Here is a 22,535-nt window from a genome sequence, read left to right on the forward strand (position 1 = left end):
AATTGAGTTTTTATTTATTAGATAGATTAAAAAAAAGAGTAAAAAGTATATTAATAATGACATTTGAATTAGAGAAGCATTTTTTTTTTTGTACTTAAAAAAACATATGACATTATGTGATTATTTAACAACAACAACATACCCAGTGTCCCTAAATCCCACTCTGTGGGATTACACATGGGTCTGTTTGTTATTGTTGTAGAGCAGATTTGCTTGTATGTTTCAGATAAATTAATCAAGTTGGGTGATTTTTGCTAGTTTTTAGAAATTGAAGGTATAAATCTTATTTCACCTTTTTGTTTTTAGGAAAAGCACACTCAAACAACCAAATATTTTTGCAAAAAATATAACCAAACACAACTTCAACTCCATCAGCAAAATGTATAACGAAACACTTAAATGAAGTGAAGAATATTTGGTATCCATAGCCAAACTTCCACTAAATATAACACAGAGGATCCTAGAGCTCTAACATCAAGTGGCTGTAGTTTAGTGGTGAGAATTCCACGTTGTGGCCGTGGAGACCTGGGCTCGAATCCCAGCAGCCACACATCACCAACATTTTTTTTTCCTACACCAAAATTTCAAAACGACGTCGTATCACAAACCACTAGGTTAAATAGCTCCAAAATCCGATCTAAAAGTCTTCACTGCAAGGAAGAAAAAATCGGAGATCGTACCTCTTTTGGGTTCTTCGAATTCTACACCAATTTTCCGTTTCGTATCACTGTAAGTATTGACCTGATTTTTAGAGGCGACTTATGTTTTTTGGGGGGTCAATTTTTTTCTTCTTCTTGTATTTCTTTAGATAATTTATTGTTGTTTTGTGCTATGAATGCTTGATCTATTGCTTCCTGTTGTTTGTATTGTTATTCCTGAGTGAATTCATTATGTCGATTTGGGTAATTCAATTACATACATTTTAAGAGAAAATGAATTATGTAGATGAACTAGATAAAGAAAAATATATATACACCCTTTGTCCCAATTTATGCGGCACAATTCAGATTTGGAGAGTCAAACCTTATAATTTTGGCCGTGTATTCGGAGAAAGAATCTTTTAAGTTTTTTTTTTTTTTTGAGATAAAATGTTCATATTTGAAAACAACGCAGCAGTGAGTACTATAAGTCACAATAAATGACATTTCAAAATATTTAAAAGACGTGAAAAAATTGTGTTGTTTGAAACTTTGAATATCAAAATCCGAAGGTGCCACATAAATTGGGACGGAGGGAGTACCCGACTATAACTTTCGTTCCTATAGTGCTTAAGAAGCTCTGCAAACAATCGGAAGGCTTAGGGTTTTGTTTCATATGATGTAAAACAATGCAAAATGTTTACAAGGGAGGATAGTTTCTAAATTATTTTCTGTTGTTTGCTTGACATGAAGTTTCATGGCATGTAATAGTTTTTTGTTGATAAGTAAAAGGGGAACTCGGAGTAGTTTGGTGGCGTACAATGATGATGTAGAGTTGGAACTGGGGTATGTTGGTGGTGTTCTATACTCCCTCCGTCCCATAATAAGTGTCACCTTAGCTTAAAACACGCATATAAGAAACTAATAGTGCAATGTGAAGTTTACCAAATTACCCCTATATTACTTTTTCTTCTTGATTAGAGCATGCACAAGTAGTAGACTCTTTGACATTGGGAATCCAACAATACCATGTTACTATGTGACTTTTCCAATCATCATTTAGATGTTACTTTAACTTGTCAATTTTTGTCTAAGGGTAGAAACTAGCCAATTTATGTCTTGATTTCCTGAGGTGACACTTATTAACAACAACAACAACAACATACCCAGTTGGATCCCACAAATTATTATGGGACAATTTTTTTTGGCTAAGGTGACACTTACTATGGGACAGAGGGAGTACTATCTTTGTGTGTTTGAAAGAGTCAAAATATTGGTGAAGTGAGTGATATTAGTATGAGTGAAGAAATCTATTAGAGTATACTGGCTCTATGTACCTCAAAAAGATAGAAGCCATGTTTTGCCAATTTGGGTTGATTATTTGGCATTTCTACTCATGAAAAACTTTGAGCTAAACCAGTTTTGCCAAGAATGTTCTCATCATACCAAACTGATACTTTGTGATGTGGAAAAGGTCTTTGCATTTTGCTCGATATTTTAGCTCAACCTGGATCATACACCTCTAATTGTTTGTATAGCTTTAGCATGAATCAAGTTTTTCGTAGTACGTGCAATCCCCTATGGGTCCAAGGGGATGGAGACAATCGGATCAAGACGGGATTTCAATTTTTTTTTATTCCAAAGGACAGGTGTCACGGTTCATGTGAGAAGATCCTAATTAACAGCTAAAATCAACTAGTGTTCAAGCAGGTTGCATCGGGTTCAAGCTTAAGAATTAGAAATCCATAGGATTAAACCCTCCATCCCTGAAGGCCCTGAAATTATTCCAAACCAATAATGTCTGGACTAAAGATATAAGAATGGAGACCCTGCAGGATAAAAGAATAGAGAGAAGAGGAAGAGGGAGGGACGAGGAGTATTAAGTAGTTGTTTTAGGATTTGATTGGAAAGAGACGAAGGTATGTGTAATGTGACAGTAACACTTAATGTAATTTGTTCATTAGCCTAAACAAATATACTTTACAGACAGCTTCATTAAAGGATGTTATGGACTTCATTTAAGGGAAGGAAAGAAAAGAAAGGAGATGAGAAGAACTGCTAAAAAATTGTGCTTGGTGTTTTTATTTTGTTGTCCTTGTTTTTTTTTATTCCGCATTTCTAATTTTGGCCTTTTCTTCTGCTGCCTTTAGCGTTTAGTAGTTTCTGTTGAACAGCTTGGCTGACTAATTATCTAGTTGAATAATATGTTTTCTAGATTGATAGAAAACAGTCATTACTTGGAGTTTGTGGCTGCATACAACCTGTAAATATGAATTCTAAAGTTGGAGTGGTTAAGAATTTTGGATTGGTAAAGTGAAAATGGGTAATCAAGAAAGAAACTTAGCAATAGTCTCCATGATGTTTTAACTTTCAGTAAGAATGACGTACTAGAACAGAACCTTCTCTTTTTACCTATCCTTTTCTAGAGTGTTATTGTCCACATTTTAAGCGACAAATATGTCGTTGATTTGTCTGATATGTTTTTCTTTTGTGCATGAATGCTGCAGATGATTGATGACCAGGACCTCGGCTTCTTCGCCAACTTTCTTGGTATCTTTATCTTTGTGCTGGTCATCGCTTACCATTATGTGATGGCAGATCCAAAATATGAAGGCAACTGAAAGTTGCTTATTCGAAATGAGCTTCGGCAACAATAGTTATGTTAGTTGCTTATTTCAAATTAGCTTCGGCAACAATAGTTATGTTCATTTGCCTTTGGCCGCTCTATATGATAGATATTGAGTTTTGATGTGGTGAAAACATTTATTACTGGGCATTGAGTTGTATCTGACTGCTTCCGGTCCATAGATAGCTTGGCTAAAACTATTGATCGGTACATTGCTGTCTCTGTGATTTGCACCTCTAAAGGACTAAACGTTAGTGGCACTAAAGATTTGGAACTTCCAACATTAATAAAGATCCATAGTTGCCTGCACTTTTTTCGACCAATAGCATGTGGCTTGTTAGTATTAAGATTCAAAAAATATTAAAGGCTAACGACATTTTGGTTGTTTAAAGTATGGTCTGTTTGAATATTCGCCTTGGGATTTTCTATGTTTTGATGTTATATTAACCATTTGATATATTGGGTAATTCATGATCTTAGATTGTTAGCTCTACATAGTTTACTTATGCCATCACTTTTACAGCCATAATCATCACTTTTAATGTTATAACTTATAGCCATAATATAATTCATAGTTTAAATTGCCTAGATGATTATATGCTTAATAAAATGTAGACAAGATTCAGAATAACATATTATGTTACCTTTATCAAAAAAAAAAAAAAGATTCAGAATAACATATTGCGTTTGAATTTGAAGGAAAACTAAGAGGAAAAAGTAAGAGAGAAACAACTATAGATGATAAAATGCTAAAGCCCTACTTTAGATATACAACTTTATGTTTTGTTACCATTATTCTATAGATTTGCTTATAGTAACTATAAGAAACTTGTAGCAGATTCTTATGAACGAGTGGGTTCACCCAAAGGATCTTCCCATCTCACCAAATCCTTTATTCCTATGTCGATGTCTCTTACTTCTCTCTCCAAAAAGCTCATGCAAAACTCTAAAGAACACAAACAACCAACGATCGTTCCTTTAAGCTCCATACCTGCAATGTCCCTCACTTTACCACAAACCTCCGTTGAGTTCTGAAGAAAAGAACGCACAATCATCTCCATTTCTTCATCATTTCTGGAAGAAATGATACACTCATCTGGACGTGATGAATTCCCTGCTTCGAGATCATTCAATATATTCTGCTCTGGCTGGATTTGAGAAGTTTTTAACAGTCTGATAGAAATGGTTTTCTCAAAGCAGCTCACTAAAGAGCTTAGGGCATCCTTAAAATGCTCTAGTTCCTTGTTTATGTATTGTTGAAGCTCCCTTTTATCAGGATAATACCTATCGAACGCTTGAGAGAGGAATTCGATTTCATATCCCATGAAGAACAGAACATCTGCCATCTTTGACAAAGACTTTTGGAGCTTCTGGTAACAAGAAATTGGAAAAGGAGAAAACCAGAAACTAGGTTCCAAGACTGCATCTTTAATGAACTTTTCCAAATCATGGACTTGAGATTTCAGATTCTTTTGCTTTTCCATTAGCCCGTTCTCCTTCGAATCAACTACCATGTGTTTAGCGCAATCCTTAAGTGTTCCTTGGATCAGATAGAGATGTTTTTTGACTAAATTGGCTGAACTTGTAGGTTGCAAAATAAGCTCAACGACAACGTAACAAGCTAGTCCAATGAAGGCCTCGGTGAGTCTATAAATGGCAAATTCACTAGGTGGACCATAACTCTTTCTGCCCAAAATCAGTAGTGAACCTATTAGTGCTGCTGTTCCCCCTCCTTGAGTGAACATTCTACTATGCCTTAGAAATGTGGTGAAAATAATCCAAGGGAGTAACGATAAGAACCTTATTTGCGCGACTTTTTGAAAAATAGTGCAGCCAAGTACACCATAGACTGATCCTATAGCTGTTCCTTGTGCTCTAGCATTTGCTTCTGTGAAAATTGCTTGTTTTCCTGTAACAAAGCTGAGGGCTATTGTGAGGCCTGACCAGTATCCATTTTCAGTATTAAATAGAAGACCAAGTAGCACGGCTAGCCCCAATGAAATTGAACACTTAAACGCGAATACCACCATTCTTTCGTTGATCATTGGCATAGTCCAATTGACACAGACTCGTCTGTAGCACGATTTGTTACTACTACTTTCCGTTGTATATATTGATTCTTCGGTTATAGGTGTGATCGTGTCAGAATCACTCGCACACATTTTAAAACAGGATAAGAAGAAAAGTGCTGGTTGATCTTGTTTTGTTGGTAAAATTGGTTCAGGGTTCTGCCTAGAAGACTCCTTCTCAAACTCCATTTCTGTTGCTGAATGATGTGGTAAAGAGGATCTATCTTGCCCCATTTTTTCACCAAGAAACATCATAACATGATGGGAGACTTTAAAGAGCTCTTTATCTATCATTCTTGTGGGAAAAGAAGGGCAAGAAGTTGAGGCCACTTCCAATCCTTTCATTGAGATCTCCATGTTTTGGAAACCATGTCCTGGATCTGCGAAATAGGGATTTAAGTATCTCAGCCAAGGTTTCTCCCATTGCAAACCTTCCTGCTCAAAGTAAGAGGTTCATTTAGATTACTGAACAAAAACATGTACATTTCACGTATAGGCACTGAACTTTATTTACTTGTCAAAACTACGGTTTATCACATGAAATTAAGTGAAAGTCAACTCACTATAACAACTAAGTGTCACTATTTTTTGCCATTAAATAACTGAACATTACCCACTATGATATTAACTCCACATAACTATTTTTGTCGCATTAAAAAATGAACTTTGCCCACTATAACAGTAAGGTCACCAAACTACTTTTTTATCACGCTAGAGTGATTGAACTTTACCCACTATGAGAGTAAAAACACAAAATTTTACTTATTATAAAGTACATTGTAGGTTTTTGTTTTGGTATAGTGGGTTAAGTTTGGTGACTTTACTGTTATAGTGCATAAAGTTTTGTTACTTTAATGTCAAAAGAAATAGTTTGATGACTTTGTTGTTATAATGGTTAAAGTACAGTAATTACTTTAAAGTGCAAATATGATTCTGTAACTTTACTGTTATGGTAGATAAAATTCAGTGATTGTGTGTGAATTTAACCTGAACAAGAATTCATGTTAAGACTAACACGCATTCAAAATCTGAGAACTTTTGGGGGGATCAATGAGCTTACCTCCAACAATTTGATAGTGTCAAGAAGCTTAGCTCCTGTATCAGTAAAGGGCTTGGTTTGAGATATTAGCTCCATGGTTATCTGATCATCTTGAGTATGGATGGCTTTCAAATATAAATTTATTCTACCTGAAACACTTTCTGCATAAATTTGGTATAGTTTTCTCACCTGTTGGCAATGAATATTTACAATATACATTAGAAATCAAATTTGCATTACTAAAGGACACAAAATATATTACTCCTACCCCCCTCAGATTCAAATTAGCAGGCACTTCAGCTTTAAAAAGTTGTCCCAATAATTGTTATTTAGAAATTCAAAGATTGAAGTTGACAATTGATTTCAATTATACCCTTAATATTTTAAAAGTATGCACAATACTTAAGACTAGAAAAAAGCAATCACTTTTATTAAATAAAGGTAATTTTATAAACTATATATACATTGGCTAGTTGTTTAACTACCGGACAATAAGTTCGACAGGGCACAACTTGAGATTGACTAACATCATTTTCTTTATTTTGTGATTTACTTGGACATAAACAATCTAACATCAAGTTTGGTCCAAGACTGTGGTCCTATGCAAAAGGCAAAATCAGGATTTGAAACTTATAAGTTTACAATTTTAGTCCTTTTGTGTTACTAGGTTTTAAATTTTAAATTTGTACATATTAAACAAATGACTTTCTTATGACAAATACAAAAATTTAGATCAAAATTATTGAGTTCTGCCGAACCTGCTTGTTACATTCTAGCTTCACCCCTGGTCTTACACCTTATAGGAGCTGTATGAGGTGAAAATCTTACACATTTTCTATAATAGTGACATGACACGATGATGTTTTAAATTCAATTATCAAAACATTGAATGAAGCAGGCAACAACTATATGTACAAACCCCACACATATTTACTCCAAATGTGCCTCATCTCTTTCCCCATGCTTACTATTTTGATCAAACAGACTGGAAACATCTGTGAAGTTTATGGACCATGCATAAAACTTAAAAGAGAACATACCAAGCAAATTAAATAATATAATCAATCGAATTGTCATAAGAAGAAGGGCATTTCTATCAACCACACAGTAAGTTCAGTATGCATATGTCAAGTTGAACATCAAGAAATTTTAATCTTTACGTAACGAGTTTTTCCCTTTTCTGTTGCACTATGGTTAAGTGATTCTCCAAAGGACTTAAGACCCTTGCCTTGAGTAAGAGAGTTAAGTTTCATTCACCGACAATGTAAATAATATTTATATAATAAGGTTATTTATAAGGCAACTAATTACGGATAAATTTCTATGACAAGCCTTATTTGGTAATTTGATAAAATAATAACAAACTACTATTGTAGCTCACAAGTTAGACTACATCGAATGTCTACGTTGCTAGTGTATATGACTTAATACCAAACTCGCGTATTCTGCATGAGGAGAAAAAACAATTGTCTCCAAAAAGATTTGTTCCAGGTTGAAAAAGCAAGTATTTGAAGTTAAAAAAATATTTTGTAGTTCATGTGAGTGAAACCCATCATATTAGTTGAAATACTTCCCAAACAGATTTTTTTTTTTAATTTTAAATTCTTTATTTCAATTTGAAGCTAAAATAATCGAAAAATTGCAAAAACAAACACCAATTTGCATATAAAATGTATGTCCAAACGCCGAGTGGACATTTTCCTAGAAGATCCAAACTCTACTTGATTGTCATTTTTGTCATTGATCTACCAGACTAAGTCTACACCGATGGATTTTCTAAACAAAAAGGAAATTACTAAATAGACAAACTAAACCATTGAACAAATTAAAATAATATATCTAAATGAAGAATTTACAGTTAAAACAAGTGCTTTACTGACTTTTCAACAGCTGAAAACCTCTGTTACATCGAAGGTATAAATACAATTTAAATGGTCAAGATGTACTGTACATATTAAAAGTATCAATTTCTATACTCTTAAAAATTAATTAACAATATAGTATATTCTGGTTTAGAGATCTTCATTTTCAATTAATGCTAACAATCGGTGTGTAAATTCAGACTTGGGTACGTCTTCTTCCTCCTCGAACTATATTTTGTTTATTGGTTTTGTCTCTCTTCATAATTTATCAGTAAAACAAGTCATCTGGGGAGGTTTTACTAAAGAGTTTAACTTTTATATACTGATTTTGTGAAAGAATTTTTACACTATGATCATATCACAAAAAAGATATGAGTTTAACGTAATTTTACACCATCAAAATATCAAATTAGCTTTACCAATTGTAGACTTGTACAAGTTAACTTGTCTTATTTTAAAATTATACACATTCATTTTTTCAGGACGTTTTGTATACGGTAAAAACCGGATGCGAGGCAAACCGGTGGAGCGTGGGGACCGACTGATCTGCCTTCTTCGTCATTGGAACGACCAAGCCCGGTGACCCGAGCATTCGTGGCCGTTGGTCCGTATAGCCGTTGGTCCGTACGACTGTTGATCCGTATAGCCGTTGGTCCGTACGACTGTTGGTCCGAGTAGCCGTTGGTCCGTGTGGCCGTTACACGCGAGCCGCGTGCCAGTAGCGTCCTGTCATGGTCAACTACCCACCATGCGTGTGTCAGACGGCGCCGTCAGTCTAATCCCACCAAATCTGTGCAAAGCTGTCCTTATTATTATTATTTTATTAATTCATATTGGATGAAACCCATGGAAGTCACACTATAAATGGGGCATATCCCCCTCCTTTGTAAGGGTTGGCTTCTTTATTTTCCAAGAACACTTGCAATAGAAAAATATATATGCAATCTCTCTCTTAATATCTGATCCGGCCAAGGCCGTTTGTTTCCATTTACGTTGTGTTTCTTCCATTAAGTATTCAACATGGCTTCTAAACGTTCATGTCCATAGCAAATTAAGCAAATCACCGTTACTAGCCGTTTTATTACCAAATACTCACACGCTTATTTTCCGCTATCAAATATATATCAAGATCCAAGCACATATCCTATACCCGCGTACAAATTCAATTAGTTTCCCAATTTCGAGGTAAACACGTTTATCTGTAAATATCATTTGGGTGACCGATTGATCGGATAGTGTAAACAATCTCGTACATTGACATTCTATATAGCTTAAACTCAAAGATGTATAAGAGTTTAACTTATATATATTGGCAGTAACTTTTTTTACACTATTAGATGCTGACACTACGAGAAAGAAGACATTTGGCAACAATTTTTTTTTGTTGCCATAAATAAGTTATTGTTATAAAAAGTACTTTTGGCTATAATTTTTTTTTGTTGCATAAACTTTTCTCAACGGCTGTTATTGCAATGATGTGCAACAACTTTTTTTTTTAGTTACTAAAAGTACTTTTTACAACAATAGTCAATACTATATGACAACAAAATTAAATTTTTGGTAACAAAAAAAAGGTTCATTTTTAATAGATTCATCATATATGCCAACAATAAAATTAAGTTGTTGCTAAATATTGACTGTTGCCAACTATATTATTTTTATTGCCAAAAAAGCTGTTGCAATTTCTATACTTTCTTGGGATGTGAAGATGACCTAATAGTATAAAGATCGTTTTGCGACCATCAATGAAGATTAGTTAAACTCAAAAGATAACCACAAGCAATCATTTATATATGTGAAAGAGGTTTTACAAGTTTGATACTTGATTGAAGTTCATACATACCTCATGATAAGCTAGCCAAGGATAGGGCAGCAACAGAGCCAAGATAGAAGCCAAAGCTCCAAGTACAGTGCTAAAAGCAATTCTAAGAGGATGCATAACCGGAGAATTGGCATAAACCCCATGAATAACAGCATCAACATACACTATAACAAGCTGTCCAAAAGCAATTCTCTTACACATCAAGTCCGTACTCTCCGGCAACGCCACCAAAAATGCGCTCACTGCCATCATCAGGGCGGCTATCTCAGGCGAGAAGTGGTCATCGACGACATAGTCATGAAGCCATAAGCCTAACATGGAAAGTGGCATGACTTGAAGTGTGGCAAGACATGCATGCCAACATCCCTTTAAGGCATGTCCTAACGTGGCATCGGACATTATGAATATCGATGTAACGTAAGAAAAAGAAGGAAATGCTAGTTGCTTCGCAAGAGAAGGTGGACTATATAGGGTGATACACCCCACTATGGTGCATGCCAAAGCTGTTCGAATGGCCGAGTGTAGCCTCATCCACCACATGGCTCGAGCTCGTTTCGCCACCATGGTAGTTGGCATGATTAGCTAACTAGCTAGCTAGAAGATTCACCTGCTAGTAACAAGACAACTACTCTTTGCACGCCACTAAACAACTAATTAGAAGATTCATCTGACAGCAACAATATTACTTCTCTCTGCACGCCACTAAATGACTAGCTAAAATTTCACCTGCCAGCAACAAGACTACTATTCTCTGCAAGCCACTAAACGGCTAGCTAGAAGTTAAATTCACCTACTAGCAACAAGACGACTACTCTCATCACATCACTAAACGGGTAGACATAAATTCACCTGCCAACGACTACTCCCAGCACGCCACTAAACTAATATATAGACATTTATCAGCTAGTAACAAGACAACTACTTTCTGCATGCCACTGGACGGCTATATGGAAATGCACGGCGCAAATGCAATGCTTCAGAAAGGTATATAGGTTGTAAAATCAACAAGAGGAAAATAGAATGAATTTATGTTAAGCAGGCTCACTAGTTTATAGAATAGAGAATGGTATTCTAATTTTAGGTTGGTGACAAAGCTAAGTATAAGAAGTTGGTCTCTAGGCTTGAGTTGGAGAAGTATTTATAGAAGCTAAAGTCACACTCATACATCTGGAAATCCAACTTTTTAGCTCAATTAAAGAGTAAAATTAAATATTGCTCAAGGAATAAATAAAAGAGAGTAAAATATTTCTAAAACTAAAAAGTTTCAGCAGATGTTTAATTGTGACCTTGAGATGTAAGTATATGTCCCTCTTCAAGTTCAAGGGAATATTCATTTTATCTGAGTTACTTAATTATCTCTAATGGAAGAACAAAAAGAATATAAAGAAAATAATGAAGTTAAATTTTCATCTGTATTCCTTTTTCTTCCATTGGTTTGCCAAGGGGCCGGGAGGTATTGGCCATTATTTCCTCTCTCCTTTTCTTTTCTTATTTTGTAGTATAGTATTTAATTACTCGCTTTGTGTCCGATTTTAATTTTCTTTTTAGTCTGTTTAAAAATATTACTGATAACTCTTTAATCTCAACATATCATGTGACGTGTTCAGATAGGGTCAGATTTTAACAGTAACATGCGGGCTCACAGAAACCCGATAGCCTTTGCCCGTATTCTGTATATGTATTAAAATATATGTATATATTTGATCGTGAATTCAGTTATTATTGTATGATAACTTGAGATCATTGTAAATTCATAAACATCAAATCTTGCATTTGTCTCTGTGTTTTAACTAAAATATTCAAAAGATATTTTGATATTATTATTAAAACCACAAAATAATTAAAATTGTTCCATATCTTTCTTAAACTCTTTCTGTCTAGCCAAACTAAGATACATAAAATAAAGCGAACAAATCCCTCCATCCCAATTAAGTGTGTAAGTTTGACTAGGCACAGGTTTGAAGGAATAAAAGAAACTTTTGAATCTTGTGGTCATAAATTAACGATGTGCATAATGTACTAAAATGTCCGTTGAATCATGTAGCTTTAAACTTGTTATATAGAATGTTTGAATTGTCAACTTACTAAATATATAAACAGATATTTTTTTATGATAAATTAAAAAGAAATGTAAGACACTTAAATTGAAACAGAAGTAAGACGCTTAAATTGAAATTGAAATTGAAATTGAAAGAGTGGACAAATTACAAGGAAATGATTAAATATAAATGTTGATACATATGTCAATCAGTAATAAGTATGTAGGCCCTCATCAAAACTTGCAGGGCTCTCATATCTACCCGTTCAGTGAGGGAACCTTTAAGCTTTGTGAGCCTCTCACCACTCACCACGCGTACGTGGGCGGTGAAAGAGTACTAGAAAATTGTTCACCTCGTTCAGGTTGCAACTTTAATTAAACACACTTATTTTTCATTTAGATCTACATTAGATTTAATATACTAGATATTTCAAAAACTTAAGAAACACTATCCACACTGCTAAGTTATCTTCGAAACTGTTGAGTAAATCTTAAATTTTCTTGTTAGTTATATATCCTTGAGGTTTGGCATGGTACTTCAAAACTAGGTACATAGACAATCTTAGCTATCCTTTGTATAATGTTGGTTATACCTACAGATAAATTTAGAATTTAAAGTTTATAGATTTCTACATGAACCTTAAATTAATATACAATAATAATTGGATTCATAATCAAATATATTTAATGAATCTCTTAATTCATATAGGGGTCTCGGGAATATTAGAGTTTATGTGAACCCATATATTACACGCTAGACTGCCTCTGGCTATATTATATTACACTTGGAAATTGGACGAATTCAATTTATTTATACACTTGCATCGTACTTTGTTTTATATAAAATTACTATAGATTTATTGGTTGTAACAGGTCAATTAATACTTTTTGCATGTTACAGATTGATCTGTGCATGATGTAAAAAGTTACTTTTTCCATAGTTAATCAAATATTTCGGGTTCAAATCATGAGAATGAAAAATATCGTAATAAAGCATGCTTCCTCCATTAATGGCATTACGCGGTGCAATTTTAAATTAATCAGAGTCCCAAAAGGATATTAGACACCCGTAGCTGGGTGGAAAATAAAAACAAGAGTTTCACAGGGTTTTCATCAAATTTATCTTAGAATAACGATTTCTAAATTCTTGAGTCATTAACCTCCTTAAATTTTCACAGGTTTGTAGTCCAACCCAAAAATGACTTGAGAATAAACAAACCATTTCTAGTTTTCTACGGTACGAAGCTGACGTATACAGAAGAGAAAAAGAAATTTTGAAGGCTATTAATTAAGTGCATCAATGACGATGATAGCTTTATTTACATTTTTTTTTTTTTTGGTTTCTTCGCATCTTTGGCATTGTACTTCTAATTTTGATAAAATACAAACAGAATGGCCAAATACACTGGACTGACTCAACAAAGAGTAAAATAAATTATAGTTCGTCTTAAAATAAATTATAGTTCGTCCAAGAGTCTTGGAGGATTATTAAAATAAAAAAATAAAAACTCTAAAATATTCGTAAAAGTAAAAATAATACTGTGTGAAGATGACATTCTATTTTAATTTGAAAGAAAAAGTCTTTTCCTAATTATAATGATAGAGAATTGAATAAACCAAGAAAAGAGGAAGTGCCACTTATTACTATAATATAATAACTTTCTTTTTTGGGTTTGTGAAGCCTAATTAAATGTAATCTCAATTTTTGTATTCGTTTAACTCTTCCTTTGGGCAATCAAATAATTGTGATACGACAACTAATCACCAATTAGTATAACTAAGCTTTACCAATTAAATTCTACCAAAATTAAAATGAAACAGGCCGACTAATCAGCCGCTAAACAAAGGTGTCGAAATTATGAGAATTGTTTATTTTTTCAGAATATAGAAAATTAAGTAATCTGATACAAACACAAAAAAAATATTTTGTTAGCGTTCACAATCATGTCGAATTATTTAAAAGGGAATTCCCTTTTTTGCAAGGCACACTAATAGAGCAGACGAAGATGTCGATATATTCAACTTGTGTCACTATTATCGAAGAATTCTGTCTGCACCATGATTGTATTTATTTGGAATGTGGTCATCTAGTTACACAATCAACTTTTTTTTTTTCTGGTAAATTTAAATTTTTACTCATTAGCAAAATATGCGAAAAACTAGTTATATATAATCAATAGCTTGGTAAAATAGTAAAATAAACTGTACTGCTTATATAAAAAATGTTTTAACTATTAAGTTATATATGAATCCTATTCTTAACGAATAAATCCATCTTAATATGATATTATATCATAGCACAACTGTACAATTATCAATTCTAAACAATCTCACATTAAAGAAATGAAGATTCAAAATCTCCATAAGGACCATTCAGATCAGGATAAAGTAGCATAAATAGAAACGTATAGTTGCATATAGAATCAAATTCTAGTCCTTATTTCTCAGGACAGATGGTATATACTGATGAAAAACAGAATGTTGTGATAACGTCATGAAGAAAACCACAATTTTATTTTATTTTTAATTCTGTGTAGGTATCAACTATATTGCCATATTTAAATGGACTTTCTAATGTCCATAAGATAGGAAAAACAAAAAAGCAAACTACATATTCTAGTTTAATTTGGTAAGTGTGTGACACTAACACGCGAAGAAGAATGCATGCGCCGTATGATTATATTAATTTTCCACAATTAAGTGCTAATTAATTGAAGTAAAATCCAAATTAAATTACTTGATTGAATGATAAAGCATATGTAAAATATACATGTCATATATTTATAAGTTTGATGCATTTTTTTTTCTTAATGGAAATGGAAGATGTTGGATACTGAAAAGGGGAGAGAAGTATTGTCTCCGAAAAATATTTACTTGGTGCGTGTAAGTTTAGAGATTTGGAAGCCCATCGATATATAGATACAAATAATAAAGTGATGTTCTATTCTCAAAGATACAACGAACCTCTGAAATCTTTTTTTATGTGTACTCCAATACAAGTTCCAGAAAAATTCCCTCGTGTTTATGAGTTTGTTGAACACATCGTAATCAATCTCCATATTAGGATCTGTAGAGTTATCGGATAACACCTCTAGCACTATCAGTATTGCACCAGTGGCCCCTAGAATTAAATGTAGAACATTTACAGTGAACTTAATTGCCATTCAATTGTCTTCCCTCTTTGCTTGGGAATGTTAATTAAACCACATAATCTTATTATGCTGTCATTTTTCTTCTTATAGATTCGTACTAGTCGTGACGTTGGAGTATTATTTTGCTGCATTTAAGAAGACTTGGCTTCTCGAACTTTTTCCTCTTACCTAGTGGTCACTGAATTAATGTTTTATCCATCGCAAGTAGATCCATTTATCTTTTTCTCTTTTATATTTCCTTTTTTTCTAGAGGGAATGTCATGCACGACTTGTTTACTTATAGACCCAACATTTTTCCAGTAGGGAACAAAGAATTATGTATATCTTTATAAAATATGCTCCATCTTTTTAGATAATATATAGTTTTGTGGATTGATTTGTGTTCAAACTAATTGCTATACATGGCGGGCTTGCTAAGTTAGAAGAGCCAGTCGCCAAGGCAGAAATGTCATCGAGAGGATTCACAAAAAAAGTGCTCTCTCGTGTCTAGGAGATTCAACGATTGACATATACGCAAAAAAGGAATTTCACCTATATTCCCAATGCAATTTTCTTCCAAAAGAGAAATTCAATTGGACCCTCTCCGGTAAACATTGCTCCACAACTTAGTATATAAGAGCACCATGGCCTCAACCTATCAGGTTTAGAGTTTTGCACCATGGAGACAAACAATGCTATGTGATTTCTTCTCATATGTCTGAGTTTTGATGGGTGGTATACGATACCTATGCAGGTGGTAGGTGGCAAGTATTTGTTGAAATGGTTGAACCACGTGAGTTGCTCAAACCCCGTCCACCATTATCTCAGCATTGTTAGCCACTTTTTAGCTATTAGTTTTGGACCCGATACCTATGCAAGTGACATGTACCAAGTATTTGTTGAAATAGTTGAACCACGTGAGTTGCTTAAACACTGCCCGTCATTATCTGATCAACATTGTTAGCTGCTTTTTAGCAATTAGTTTTGGACACGTGCATCATGTGTGTTCCACGTCAATCAGTACAAGCTTTTAAAAATGAAATAAATGTAATTAAAATATATTTGTAAATATAACACGCAATTTGAAGGAACATATATAAGCTCAAATTCATGAATTATGAGCTTATCTGACTAACTTGACAATTGCAAATGAAATGGTCAGAAATAGTATAAAGCTTTGTAGCTAAACAACTATATTTTGTTAGCTAAATACGATGTCGATGTGTAATGAAAAAATAAAAAATGGAAAAAATCCATAGCCCCTCACATACTCCAATTTAATCCAAACGTCTGTTCCAGTCTAATAATTTTAAAACAAATTTTTGTTCGTATTTCATTATGTTGGTCATTGTATCAACTTTGTCCACTGAGGACACCCTCAACTTGGGCGCATCAACCAGAAAAATAAGCACTATATGCTTGAAAAAAGCAGTTCTAATAAAGGTTGTGTTTCTTTCCAACACCAAATAATCTTACTTCAAACTAATTATTTAAAGCCCGATCTTTTTTAGAAGCAGGGATTGTGTGTGTGTTTGGGGGGGGGGGGGGGGGGGGGGGGGCGGCGAGAAGTATTGCTGAAGATTTATCTAATATTCATGGGACCTCTACTAATTTTATAAAGGGAAAAGGGTCAAAAATGCCCCTCTACTCTAGGAAAAGGGCGCAAAAAATCCTCCATTACAAATTTAGGTAAAAAAATATTCCTCCCGTCATTAAAGTTTTCAAATATACCTCTTTTTAATGGAAATCCCCAATATAACCTGATTTCATTTTTAAACCCGCTCCATTGAAACCTGACTCAACTAAATAAAAAACCCACATGCGACCAACTTGTTCCCGAGTCCTACATCTGGAGCCACTAGGCACAGGACCGTCCACCATTATCTCAACATTGTTAGCCGCTATTTAGCAATTCCTGTCTGAATTGTTGACCATCACCTGACCTCACACAGGAGGCCCCAAGCCGAGTGATTTTACCCAAAACACTCTACATGACCTCAGATGGGAGGTCTTGTGCTGAGTGATTTTTACTACTAGAAAATCACTATTTTCCCATTGAAAAACGTTCAGTGGCTATTCCCACATAAATCAGTGAGAAAAGAAAAAATAGTATTCCCTCCGTCCAATTTATGTGATATAGTTTGACTAGGCATGATATTTAAGAAAGAAAGGAAAACTTTTAAAACTTGTGGTCTAAAATAGGTCATGATATTTGTATGACTGTAAATCATTTCATTAAGGGTTGATATGATCCTAAGGAGCTCATTGACGATTATAAAGGCTAAAACCCGCGTTAAAGCTTTGAAGGTGTATTTCCATGCCAAACACCCTAGGATGAGGAAGATAGGGCCTTTGGAGACCATTGAAGAGCAAGCCACAAGGGTGTGGATGATTGCTTGGAAGAGACATGGAGATAAAGGCCCAATCATGGAAGCCTCGCAAAGTGGCTAGGAGCGCAAATATGGCTAAAAGTGCAATTGTGGCCTCGCGTTGCAAATCATGGCTAAGAACCCAAATTCAAGGCTAGGGATGCAAGTTGGGCTATAATTGCAAGGCAATTGATACTTAAAGATGAAGATCCCATGTTGGTTTATTCATGCAAAGGGGTAATTTCCGAATTCAAGCCATCATCCAAGAAGACCAAACAAGGCTCTTACTTCATTAAGGGTATTGATGTAATAACTAGTTTAGTCTTCTTTAGCTTGTTAGTATAATTACTAGCCTTAGTTTATTTTATTAGTTAGCTTGGATGAATATTGAATGAGAGATTCTCTTAGTTTCAAGATTGTAGTGTTAGGTTAGTGCTAGGATTAGTGTATGGATTAATCCTTTTAACTCTTCAATTGGACCTCTCTTGAATGAATCCAAGTTGGTGGATTGAGTCAATCACTTGATTTCAATCCCTTCTTTCTTCTATTCTCCCCCCTCTATTTCTTCTATCAACCCTATCTTACTTTGTGTTGTTTAATTTCCGCATTTTGATTTGATCTGGTGTTTCCCTCAAATCGATTCGTATCAAGGGTAAAAGAGAAAGTTTAAAGTAAAATTATTTCTAAACATAGAAATCTATCATTTTTTTAATACAGACTAAAAAGGAGAGTGTATCACATAAATTAAGCCAGATGGAGTAGCGTTTTCAAACGGAAAAATTATGAAGTTTCCCAGCATTTCACACTACTAAAAAACTGGCAAAAACCGACAGAATCCGTCGATTTTTCAATAATTTTTTTAAATCTTTTTTTTTAAAAGAAAACGGACGGACTACGTCGGTTATTTTTCTATGATTTTCAAAAATAAACTGACGGACTCCGTCGTTTTTTTTTTTTTTTTTTTTTTTTTATATAAAAAAACAAACGGACTCCGTCGGTTTTTTGGAGCCAAAAAAAAAGTATAAATTAAATCAATGTAAGTATTTGAATAAAGACATGAGTGGTCTAGTGGTAGAGCCCTTTAATGCCAAGGAACTTACCTGGGTTCGATTTCAAGTTGCTAAATTTAATTATTTTATTTTCAAAAAAAAAAAAACCGACGGAGTCCGTCGCTTTTGCCTGTTTTTTAGTAGTGTCAATGAGAACCTATTTTCACCATGCGTTTTTCTAGTGAGCTGGTTCGACGAGATTGAGGTGAGAAACATCATTTTTAAAGAACAAATTTCTCACTCATTAGCGGTGGAAAAAACCTTTATTTCTAATTGTGTCTAGCAAAAATAACTGTTCATGTGATGTTTTCGAAAACAGAAACATGTGATTTAATTATTAGAACTCATTGTGGATGCAACCGGGGGACAACTTTTTTTTTTAAAAAAAGATTGGTATCATGTGAACAGTATGTGAGAAAAATAGGAGATGCTACGTCGTCCTTAAAGGTAACAACAGGAATGATACAAAGAGATGGCTGCAGTGTCTTCTTGATATTGTGAATATATTCCTAATAATATAAAGGAATTGCAATAAGAGCAAAACTCACGATTTAGATGCAGAAACCATTCGATTCCATATCCAAAGAGTGAACTGTAATTGGCTGGCTCACAGAGTTCCCTTCTTTACTTACTATCAAATTCTCTCTATTTAGATTTAGCTAGGGTGTTAACAAAGTTGCTAGAAAAAAATTGCAGTAAAATATCAGGGAATCATTTTTCAGAGTAAGAGGAAAGCTCATTTAAACAAGCACTTTTTATTTTGCAAAAGTATACAATTTTTGTAGAGGCAGTAAGCATTTTCAGACAGCTTCTTACTTACCTCACATATAAAAAGATGCAAAAGGAGAGAAAAGAACAAAGTTATTTTAACAATTTTCCTTTCCTAGCAACCAAACAACACCTATCAAATGAATCCAAGAATTGGGGAAGATTCGCAAATCCTTTCTTCCATAAGCTTTACCTCTAAAATACTAAATATGAAGGAAAAATACATTCGAGAACGGAAGGAAGTTGCCCTGTACCTGTGTCATGTGTTAGGTATTTGGTGTGAATGGGAAATGAAAGTTTTATTTCCTTTGCCTTTTTCGGAAAAATATTTTTTTTGTCGAAAAGGCACATACCTTTTCAGAAAAGACACACCTATTTCGTTAACAGACACCTGTTGTTGGTTATAAATATCTAGCCATCCCTTCAGATTTTCCTAATGAAAAATTATGAATTCTTCTATCTTCTTCTTTTGCACTTCATAAAAATTCTGTGTGATTTTACAACCTTCGAGTGGTTCGCTGTCACCAAAGTTTGCAGTACCGCTACTACGGTGAGTAAATCGTTCTATCCTGGGAGGATATATTCCATAACCTCGGGTACATTGAGGGGAATAATTTCCTTAAGGACACACTGTGCATTCAGTGGGCTCGATTTAATTCCTACACATATTTTCAGATACTGTTCTTCTGATTTTCGTTTCTGAAATTTGCTTTTGTTTCTGTTTAAGTATATTTTTGAATACAGGTTACTAACAATCTTAAGGAAATTATAATTTTTATAGTCTGTGTTCATCGCTCTTCTGTTTATTGGAAACTAAACAAGAAAGAGGAAATTTTTGTCTATGAAATAGGACAATACCAACATCTGAAAGATCCCTTCAGTATACGGATAAGCATCTATAATATTGATGCTTTCCCTTTTTATGATTTCAAAATAGTAATGTAGGAAGGGACAAAAAATAGCGATTCACCATAAAGTCATTTGAGCTTTCTCATTTGAAAGACTTGAGACGTTGATGCTCTAATAACATTTGGAAAACAAATTTGGCACCGAATGGAAAGAAATTAGTTGGTGCTGCAGCATACACGAAGAAAGTTTTTGTTTCAAATTCGAAACAATGTCTGTTGGGAGACTGATTTAGTGTCTGGATATTCACATGTGTCTTTTATTTAATGATATTATTTTTCTGTGTCCTGCTTTGGACTAAAAAAAAATAATAAAAAAAAATGAAAGGATGGTTGATGTGACAGATGAGGAGCAATGCCTCAAGATTCGATCTTAAGTGAATGTGATGTTCTTCCATTAATATGCTCCAAATGTTTAACTGAATATGAAGAGTTGTCATCAAATGAATTAACCGATGCAATTTTTCGGGCGTAATTTGTTTGTTATGGTTACTGTTGGGAGAGATTGGAATGACATTAAAATTGAGTTATATTTTATTCACTCCCTTGTCATTTAATCTCCTACCCTTATGATTTATTAAATTCATGTTTTATACATGTTAGGGTAGATATTTATTATTTGATGATCTCAAAGTATATTCTATGGAAGAAACATTAGTAATACATGGCAAGGTGCTGAAAATTTATGTCATCAACTTAACTTGAAATTTCATTCATTGAGATCATCAGTTATAATTTTCAGGAAGTATGGAACCAACGATGAAGTGTTTTTCTTTATAGTCTACTTAGAAAAGAAAATCACTCTTTTGGGGGGGGGGGGGGGGAATAATACTCTTTTTGGAGACTAAAACCTTTGTGGTTTTCTACTCCACTGTTTGGAGATTAAAATTTGTGTGATTTTTTACTCCAAGTTACTACTCGGTTTAAAGAATATAAAAATTTTATCGAGTTAGTAAATTCGGTTTAAAGAATATCAAAACTTTGCTGAAGTTAGTAAATTGTGTTGGTTTGAAGAAATAAAATCTTCATTGGTTCTCATTGTTTTGAAGAAAAAAAAAGTATTTTTCCAGAAATAAAAGTACTATTTCCTGAGATAAAAAGATATCTTTTTCCAGGAATAAAAAGTTACTTTTTTGGAAATTAAAATCTTCAGATTTCCTACTCTAGTTTTGAGATGAAAGTTTTCGTAACTTTCTACTCATTTGTTTACTCGATTTGAAGATATAAAAACTTCATCGAGTATATATAAGTTTCTGCATTCGGTTTGAAGATATAAAATCTTCACTGATTTATTAAATCTATTTGTGCCAGAAAGTATTAGGTTTGAAGATATAAAAACTTCACCGCTTTATTCTCTGGTTAAGTGGAAAAAAAAACTTATGATCGTAAGGATGTTCATTGCATTCTATGGTACGACTGACTGATAGAGATGAAAATTAAAGGAAAATTCTAATTGGAGGTTTAAAGTGTGAACGGACACATTTTTTTCTATAACTCGTTGTGATTGTCCTTCAGATTGCAAAATTCAGTGGCTAAGAATTTATATGAAGAGGATCATATTAATTGCTGGACATTAAATATGTCCATGTTATCTATGTTCATGGCAAAGCCTTCTTCATCAGTCACGTTTCCTGTTTCCCTAACAGTCTCAAAGAGATTCAGGCCATCAATTTCTTACTGATAATTTAAGTGTTGATAAAGTGGTTATGATGCAAGGAGCAGGAGCTGGTTTCTTTAGTTCTCCTTTTACTAATGGGTGACTAGTACATACGAGACTGATTCACGGGAACTAAGTCCATACGTGTTTAATGATGACGTTGCATTGTGAAGGAACAATTTAACATAGATGGTAAATGCCTTATAAACAAGTTCTGGTTTGCCTCAGAACTTGTGAGGGGAAGCTATCCTTACAGCTAGTCGAATACTCAATCGAGTGCCCCATAGTAAAACACAATCTATTCCATATGAAAAGTGGACAGGAAGAAAGTCTCATTTGAAATATTTCAAAGTGTGGGGGTTGTTTGGCCAAAGTGAAAGTTCCTAAACCCCAAAGGGTAAAAATAGGACTTAAAACCGTTGATTGTGTTTTGATTGGATATGCCACAAATTGTAAAGCATATCAATTTTGGTGTACAAATAAGAAAATCTGACATTCATGTTAATACGGTAATTGAATCATATAATGTTGAAACTATTTATCCGTATAAAAAGGAATGTGC

At 33.9% G+C, this 22,535-nt stretch overlaps 2 protein-coding genes and 1 non-coding gene across 3 annotated transcripts; 2 read left to right on the forward strand and 1 right to left on the reverse strand.

The window, feature by feature from the left end:
* The first annotated feature begins 478 nt into the window (after positions 1–478).
* Positions 479–550, forward strand: TRNAH-GUG (transfer RNA histidin (anticodon GUG)). The gene has a single exon. It is a non-coding gene; the product is annotated as a tRNA-His (tRNA).
* Positions 551–575: 25 nt separating this feature from the next.
* On the forward strand, positions 576–3,573 carry LOC132630296 (dolichyl-diphosphooligosaccharide--protein glycosyltransferase subunit 4A). The gene is made up of 2 exons (XM_060345883.1): positions 576–729; positions 3,146–3,573. Exon 2 carries the CDS (start codon positions 3,146–3,148, stop codon positions 3,257–3,259), a length of 114 nt encoding a protein of 37 aa, XP_060201866.1. The 5' UTR covers positions 576–729; the 3' UTR covers positions 3,260–3,573.
* Positions 3,574–3,982: 409 nt separating this feature from the next.
* LOC132630295 (uncharacterized) lies at positions 3,983–11,170 on the reverse strand. Its single transcript, XM_060345882.1, has 3 exons — positions 10,078–11,170; positions 6,394–6,561; positions 3,983–5,768 (listed from the first exon to the last, which is right to left on the reverse strand). Exons 1-3 carry the CDS (start codon positions 10,630–10,632, stop codon positions 4,107–4,109), a joined length of 2,385 nt encoding a protein of 794 aa, XP_060201865.1. The 5' UTR covers positions 10,633–11,170; the 3' UTR covers positions 3,983–4,106.
* Between the last annotated feature and the right edge of the window lie 11,365 nt (positions 11,171–22,535).

Source organism: Lycium barbarum, chromosome 3, assembly GCF_019175385.1.
Source record: "Lycium barbarum isolate Lr01 chromosome 3, ASM1917538v2, whole genome shotgun sequence".
NCBI classification, from domain to species: domain Eukaryota; kingdom Viridiplantae; phylum Streptophyta; class Magnoliopsida; order Solanales; family Solanaceae; genus Lycium; species Lycium barbarum.

Excerpts from the sequence above, each read along its gene's own strand:
- LOC132630296 (XM_060345883.1), top strand. The coding sequence starts at position 3,146 with ATGATTGATGACCAGGACCTCGGCTTCTTCGCCAACTTTCTTGGTATC.
- LOC132630295 (XM_060345882.1), bottom strand. The coding sequence starts at position 10,632 with ATGCCAACTACCATGGTGGCGAAACGAGCTCGAGCCATGTGGTGGATG. Across the intron at positions 6,562-10,077 it reads CTTGGCTAGCTTATCATGAG|GTGAGAAAACTATACCAAAT; the intron begins GTATGTATGAAC and ends CATTGCCAACAG. Across the intron at positions 5,769-6,393 it reads ACACTATCAAATTGTTGGAG|GAAGGTTTGCAATGGGAGAA; the intron begins GTAAGCTCATTG and ends TACTTTGAGCAG.